The sequence below is a fragment of the Montipora foliosa genome, chromosome 6 (genome assembly GCF_036669935.1).
Source record: "Montipora foliosa isolate CH-2021 chromosome 6, ASM3666993v2, whole genome shotgun sequence".
Lineage (NCBI taxonomy): Eukaryota > Metazoa > Cnidaria > Anthozoa > Scleractinia > Acroporidae > Montipora > Montipora foliosa.
The window spans coordinates 72,638,652-72,646,151 of NC_090874.1; the positions used below are offsets into that span (position 1 = coordinate 72,638,652).

The 7,500-nt window shown below is 40.7% G+C and overlaps 1 protein-coding gene across 1 annotated transcript; it reads right to left on the reverse strand.

The window, feature by feature from the left end:
• Nucleotides 1–1,390: 1,390 nt before the first annotated feature.
• Nucleotides 1,391–3,230, reverse strand: LOC138006014 (uncharacterized). The gene is made up of 2 exons (XM_068852172.1): nucleotides 3,080–3,230; nucleotides 1,391–2,328 (listed from the first exon to the last, which is right to left on the reverse strand). The coding sequence occupies exons 1-2, from the start codon at nucleotides 3,228–3,230 to the stop codon at nucleotides 1,391–1,393; spliced, it is 1,089 nt and encodes a 362-aa protein (XP_068708273.1).
• Nucleotides 3,231–7,500: the final 4,270 nt, after the last annotated feature.

The window sequence follows — 7,500 nt, forward strand, 5'->3', positions numbered from 1 at the left end:
CTTGATTTCACGGAAGACGCCTTTCTCGAAATTATTTGGTCCATACTTCTTCTGATTTGGCCAACTGTCAGGATTCTTCCTTTTAAGAAAGTAGGACCCTTGCACCAAAACTTTTCATGTTTTAGCTTTGAGGCCTTACACCCTCATGATGCAGTGTCTGCTGGGTTTTGCGCAGAAAGGACATAATTCCATAGATCTGGGGCTACACGCTTTCGGATTTCAACGACTCGATTTTGTACAAATGGCTTTATCAATCTTGTTGATCCACCACGATGCAATCTCTGAATCAAGCCAACATACGCGTTCAGTGAAATTTGAAGATGGACCAAGTGCATTGTGAGCGCTTGTGATTAGAATTGCAAGCACAAATGCAGATAGCAGTTCCAATCTGGGTGTGGTGACACCTGTCTTCGAGGCAACAAGATTGCAAACAACTGAATTCTCTGACCTGATCCTAAGTTAAGCAGGACCACCAAAGGCTTTGTCTGATGGATCTCCAAACCCATGCAATTGAAATGTAGGAGTCTCAACACAGTTCAGTCCAGATGAGTACCATCTGTCAATTGAGAAACTCGAAATAGCTGGTCCTGTAACAATGACCTCCACCGTCCCAAGTCCTGATCATTTGTCAGCCACTTGTGCATGTTGAAGCCAGCTTCCACGAATCTTTTCCTGAGTTTGGAGTAGAAGTCATATGATGAAGGAACATCAGGCTTTGAAAAAGCCAGGTCATCCACATAAATAGAACGTAACACTTCCTGAACAAATTCTGGATCTCTATCCATGTACTTGTTCAGATGATGTCTAATGGTTCCATTTAGGAGAAATGGGCTGGAATTAACTCCGAAGACTACTGTGGTGAATCGCTTAATGAGTACCTTGCATTGTCAGTAAGAATGTCATTAACTCAAAGAAATTGCGGGAAGTCACGGTCCTCGGGAGCAATCGCAATATTCAGGAACGCCTTCTCTATATCGGCAGTAAGTGCAACCTTGTGAGCCCTGAATCGTGTCGTTAAATCGAAGATCATGGGATGGGAGTGAGGGGTGGTCCAGAGTACAAACAATTGTTGAGGCTTGGTCCATGATGCTTAGCAGATGCGTCATAGACTACGCGGAGTTTAGTTGTGTAAGGTAAATGGTGGACCTTGCCTACTTCTGTTTGTTCCGTCAAGTTCACTGGTTTCAATAATGTTCCTTTCAAGTTGCTCCTTAACGACTTCATCATAGTGTTTGAGGACTTCGAGTTTCGATTTTAGTCTCCGCAGCAATAACTCCAGCCTCATTTTGCTTAAATGATAGTTGTCTGGGAGTAAGGGATGATCTTCCTAGAATGGCAATTTGACTTCATATCTTTCTCCATTGTGCTTGATAACTTCAATGAATTTCTCTTAGACCGTCGGTTCATCGTGCTTGATTCCTAGTGTTTCTAAATCCCAGAAGTGCTCAACTTCTTCAAGTGAATCTCCTCCTTCAATGACACAATTTGAGATCTTGAGCACATGGTTTTCGGTAAGATTGATTGAGGAGTCTCCCTGCCCTGGCACGGGAATTCCAACTGGTCCAGAAAGTATATAACCGAGTTTGTTAGAAAGGGCAATAGGACCTGATTCTGGACCACGAACAAAACTTCCACTTACAAAATGCCAGTAGAAATCAGCACCGATAAGTATATCTACACTCAAATCCTCACCACCATGGGAATTATCAGAGAGCCTTTTAAGGCACTGCACTGCACTGCACTGCAAATGAGGGTAGTAAGCTTGAGTAAACTCAATGATTTGATTACTGATTGGTGCACAGATCACTGGTACTACATATGCTGAAACATATATCTTCATACCATCACCTGCAAATTGAACAATGTCACACTGCCTTAGTTTGGCAGTAGACTCTCCGAAGGTCTTGATCAGTAATGTGTCCTGGCCAGGCACAGGTAGCTTCAGAGTGTTCTCTAAGTTCTCTGAGATGTAGATTTTTTGACTGCCGCTATCAAACACCATTCTGGCATTGACAGAATGTTCACCACTCCCTGGCTTGGAGATGTTTGCTCTCGCTGTCTGCAGAAGTACACTGGATTTGGAGCTGACAAACATACTGGTAGATGAAGCTTGAAATGATGCTACAGAAGGGTTGAGTGCAACTCCTTCATTAGTGACTGCACTTCTTCCTTGGGGAGTTGATTGTTTTTCTTTACCTGAATGTTCCCAGATAGAGGCATGATGACCCAAACCACAGATGTGACATTCCTTACTACACTGATTGGCGAGGTGGCCATATACGTAGGCATCTACGTAAGCACTTTCCTTTCTGTCGAAGCAATTGCCTCCTTACAGAGATGTTAGTTACCACATTACATTTAACAGATGGATGTGACCCGTTACAATATGTGCACCAAGGGCCTTAATGAATGCTTTTCCCACTGTCCGCAAACAAGGCTGAGGTTGTCGATGGTTGATATACTGGCATACGCCTTGATGGGTTTGGCAACCGAAACTCCTTATTCCCCACCTCTCCAGGGACATGTTGACAGCTCTTTAGGACCCACGTTTCAGACGTTAGATTTGCATGATCAAGGGCATTAGAAAACAGCCATACATTTCTTGAGAAATTTCCAAACTCTCGAAGCTACGCATATGTGATTCCACCGTATCATATTTTCAGGATTTTAGTCAAAGCTTCCATGTGACTTGAAATGACGATTTGACGATTCCCAAATCTCTTTTTCAGAAGATCAATGGCCTTCTCATAATTGCAATTTGTCAGAGGCAAACCGGTGATAACATGGGCGGCAGATCCTAAAAGCACGGATTTCAAATAATTGAACTTATCTGCTCCAGTTAGAGTGCTGTTTCGATGGACAGCCGAGTTAAATGACTCCCAAAACGGATACTAGTCGATTGGATTCCCGAAGAACTTCCTTAGTTCGACAGGGTTGCCACTCATTAGAACTAAAAAAATTCCCTGACTTTTCCCTGACTTTTCACTGACCTCAAAACAATTTTCACTGACCTTGCATTACGCGAATTATGAAATAAGTCAAATCCGCTTTTACATTAGCTTCAGTTTCTCGTGCAAACCATCAATATTCTTCTCTTCATTTTCAATCTCTTTACGTTTTTCACGGGATTTTGAATGCATGGCATTTGGTGTCACTAACAATTCCATTTTGTGTTTTGTTTCAACCTCTGTGGCAAGTTCATCTGCTTCTTTAGTAAGTTCCTGAACCATTTTCTCAAGTCTCTCCTTCTTCTTCCTTGATGACTAAAGCTCCTCCTGTACTTCTTTCTTCCTCGTCTCTTTTTCACTGGCCTCTTCTGTTTTCTTTTTCTGATTTAAGCAGCTCTAGTATCTTGCTTGAGCATGCCTGCAAGATACCAGAGGTTCCTTTGTTACAGAGTCTTCTACAGGACCATCTTGATTCTTGATACCATCATATGCCATCCGATAGGAAATTAAGGTTTGATCTTGCATATTGCTGCTTAAGATGTCTTTATTATCAGAGAACCCTCTTTCAACACATGACTGACCATGGGAAAGTATAAGCAAGATTTTGAAAATTTCCCACAGTTTGGAATACTCTGGCTTCTCTCCAATGAGAGTCAAGAGAAAGAAGTCAAGACCTTGGTCTGAGTTGTAGGCAACAAATTCATCTTTGTGATACTTCTGCACCTCTGTAATGAACGCTTTGTACTACTAAAGGATAAATTCCCTGACTTTTCACTGACTTTGACAACAACTGAGATTTTCCCTGACCTTTTGCAAAATTCCCTGACTTTTCCCTGACCTGGAAAATTTTTGTTTTTCCCTGACTTTTCCCTGACCGTGGCAACCCTGTTCGAGTTTTGGCAGTTTGGTGTGGCTGTAAATTGATACATTCGTGCTAGATCCTGCTTGCACGGTGTTCAAACCAGATTCAGCAGATTGTGAAAAGCTCCTTTCGTGATCCCTCTTCGAAATTAAGATCGTTTCCAGATCAACAATATACTCCTGGATTGCACTAGCGAAATCGCAGCTAGCACCCACATTTTCTTGGATTTGCGAGTCGTCCAGAATATATTCGCGAAACCCTTCGTTTAAACTTTTGAGCTACGAAGGTTTATCCTCCAGTGTGTATTTGGAAAATTTAAGCTTTTTCCGGATAAAAAGATTCTCCACTAGTCAGCGACTCCCTTGCTTCGGCTATAATCTTTCTCACAAACGTCCGATGGCTCTCAAGGATCGTTATCTTCTTCCTCAATTTCTTCTTAGTTTCAGCCATGTTTACCTGCACTGATTTACTTCACTTCAATGATCTTTCCCGGCTTGAATTCCCGGGTCTCGGCACCACCAAATGTGTAGAATGACTTTAGAACTTTTTATACAGCAAAAGACTTAGAACTCACTATATAAAACATTTCCGTATTTCTCCAAATGAATAGACTTTCTACATGAGAGACCGATACGCTACACACTTCCAAGTCCACGTAAAAACGCTCGATACAAAGTGTCAATCAAATAACGAAACCTTCGCGTAGAGTAACGCAATAGAGTAACGCAATTCCCTTTCCAACAGAAAGATTTAACGGGACGAATGCTTAGAAAAATCACTCTAAGGTCAACGCACCCATAGAATTTATTTATACACATAATTTTTTTGCCAACGATTGGTGGCCCTAAATAAGGTAAAACTAAGAACAAATTCTTCTTGGGAACTGTGATATTTGGGGTAAATGGTTTGTTTTGTTGCTTTTGTAAGACATCATTCATGTTATAATTAATTAACAAATAAAGAATAAATGCTATACCGAGTAATTGCATTGTGACTTAACTTGATAGACAACAAATGCAAGGAAACGATGTTATGTGCTTGTAATATTTCGATATAAATCTATATCATCTTCGGACTAAGGCGGGATACAAGTAGCAGAATTTAAATACTGCGAGATTGTGCAACAGTATAATCACGTGAAAAAGCATACAAAGTAGCATACAAAGTAGCAGTTACATTTGAAAGGCTTAACAAGAAACTGCTGTCGGGAGAATTGGCTTTGCGATTCCTGTATCGTTGCCGGGATGAAGATGTACACCCTAAATTCACCCGTTGGATCGCGATGATAACTGGAATCTATTAACTCCGCCTATTCTCCTGACAGTTTCGTTTCTTTGTTTTTCATTTTCACGTGATTATACTGTTGCACAATCTCGCAGTATTTAAATTCTGCTACTTGTATCCCGCCTTAGCTAGTCCGAAGATGATATAGATTTATATCGAAATATTACAAGCACATAACATCGTTTCCTTGCATTTGTTGTCTATCAAGTTTAGTCACAATGCAATTACTCGGTATAGCATTTACTCTTTATTTACTAAAGCTATCAGCAGGTAATGGATATAATTAACAACACGTCTGGGGTAACCGTTTTGTGTTTTGTTTATCCCAGAGCCAATCGGACTCTGCTCTTACTGGAACGTACTGGTCATCTGAGGGCACAGCCGGTAGAAACTCACGTTTACAACCGCAACACTTCCGCACATTTACCCAAATTGTTCCTTTCAAGCGTTTTCTTTTCTTTTCTCCGCCATTTTGAATTCTCAGGCGGATTGGCTAAACACACTAGTTCCCAGGCTACCGTTCCCCGTTCCCTGTTACCAGTTTTGGTAACATCCTGTCTCTTTGTGCGGAATCCTGGATAAATTTCCGAGTCGTCCTTCAACCTCGGAAGTAGAACACCCATCCCGCTTACGACTCCGCTTATGATCCAGTGAAAACTAAATTGTCGGAGTCCGAAGCAGAAACGGAAGAATAGACCAGTAACAATGCTCGATTCCAGGTATTGTGATTGGTTAGCCCCTTCTGCTTCCGACACTGGAATTTTAAAGCGACGGAGTCGTAAACGGAATCGAAAAAAATGAAAACGTTCTGATTCTTATTCTGATTTTCATTCCGTCCAGCTTATGACTCCAACTCTTCGATGTTCACGAGGTCATTTAAAGAGCGGGTGTCAGTAAATATCGACCAGAGGTCTGCAAAAGTAAAAAATCGAAAATTCTCAAAAAAATTCACAAAGTTGCACTAGGTAAGCTGATAACATAAATATAACTTTTACTTCGATCCGATAAATATTTTAGACGTACGGGGGGTTATCGGTTTCGCGGCTCTCGGATCGGGTTTTACATGCCCGAGACGGTGTGTCACGAAAAAATCGTTTTAAAAATCAAATCAATTGTAATGCCAACAGCAAATAACTTATTCAGAAAAGTACATAATTATACTCATTTTAAGGGGAGATTTACTCAGTTTCAACGCAAATGTAATATTTTGGAGATTTTTCATTATTTTCAATATTTGGAACGTTTCCGTTCCATGAAAAAATGGCAAATTTCAAAGCCCAAAATCGTCGACTGGTACCTCGATCTCAGTAAAGAGTCTTATACCACGTTAAAGAGCGTTATCTCTTCTTTCAAAATCTGTTTTCAAAACTACGAGCAACTTAAAAGAAAATTTTTGAGGCCAAAAATTCTGAAATTTGAGCTTTCCTCGCTCAGCGGGGCGATGCTAAAAACTCGGAAAAATACTATAAGAAATCAGTTTGAGCAACAGTGGTTTGATGTTATCAGTTTTTATAAACCAAGACGTTTTCATCCAGCGATCTGATTTAATTTAAAAACGTTTGCTAACATGGGAAAGGCAGATTTAAGCTGTCAACTCCTGCCAAGTGCACGTTGTCAAAGGGCGAAGCACTAAATAAAAAGGTCTTAAAATTCAAAACTTTTTACGTCCAGGAAGTCAGATTTTAGCGTACAAAACAATTTTGTGAGTGTTTGTTGTTCGTACCTTAACATGGTGTCCCCAGATATTGGAAATGTGAAGTATCCACACCGGAGAACAGATCAACAACAGCAGAAATCCAACCGGCAAAGATTGCGTTACATTTCACAGAATGACCGCTTACCACTGTTGTCACTCTTTGCATGCTTTCGCAGGAAGCTGCGAGAAGTTTTCATTCCTTAGGTATGACTCTTGATCAGTGCTTCCTTGAAAGTAAGAACCCGGACAGAATAGGATAAGGACGTTTCTCAAGACTCATGTTGTTTTTTCCGGCTTTAGTCTCCTTAGCCTTGAGTACTCCTCTTGCGGTTTTCGCGGAAGTTCAGGATGTGGTCTACCTAGTATTTCACGTCTCTATTAAATGAGAGGCAGCACTTCTTGTTCACCATTTCGTTGCCAGGTAGCGCCTTATAGAGTCAGCCTTTCGTTGATTTTTTGTCAATGTCATTTAATTACTCAGTATACGCTCGATCCTGGCCTTGTGAACTTATACTTTTATACTCTGAGGGAGCCAAATAACTATATTAAAAGGACATCCCCCCTTTTTTCTTCGTTTAGCGTCGTGCGACAGACCCACTTTTTTGGCATTATCACAAAAAAAAAAATAGCCGGGGAAAAGGAAAGGAAAAAGAAACGACAAGGTTTAACTTTTTTGACCTTAATTAATTCTTTTAATTGAAAGATACGCA

Coding starts and splice junctions, on each gene's coding strand:
- LOC138006014 (XM_068852172.1), bottom strand. CDS start 3,230: ATGGTTCAGGAACTTACTAAAGAAGCAGATGAACTTGCCACAGAGGTT. Junction 2,329..3,079: donor TGAAGAGAAGAATATTGATG/GTTTGCACGAGA, acceptor CATCTCTGTAAG/GAGGCAATTGCTTCGACAGA.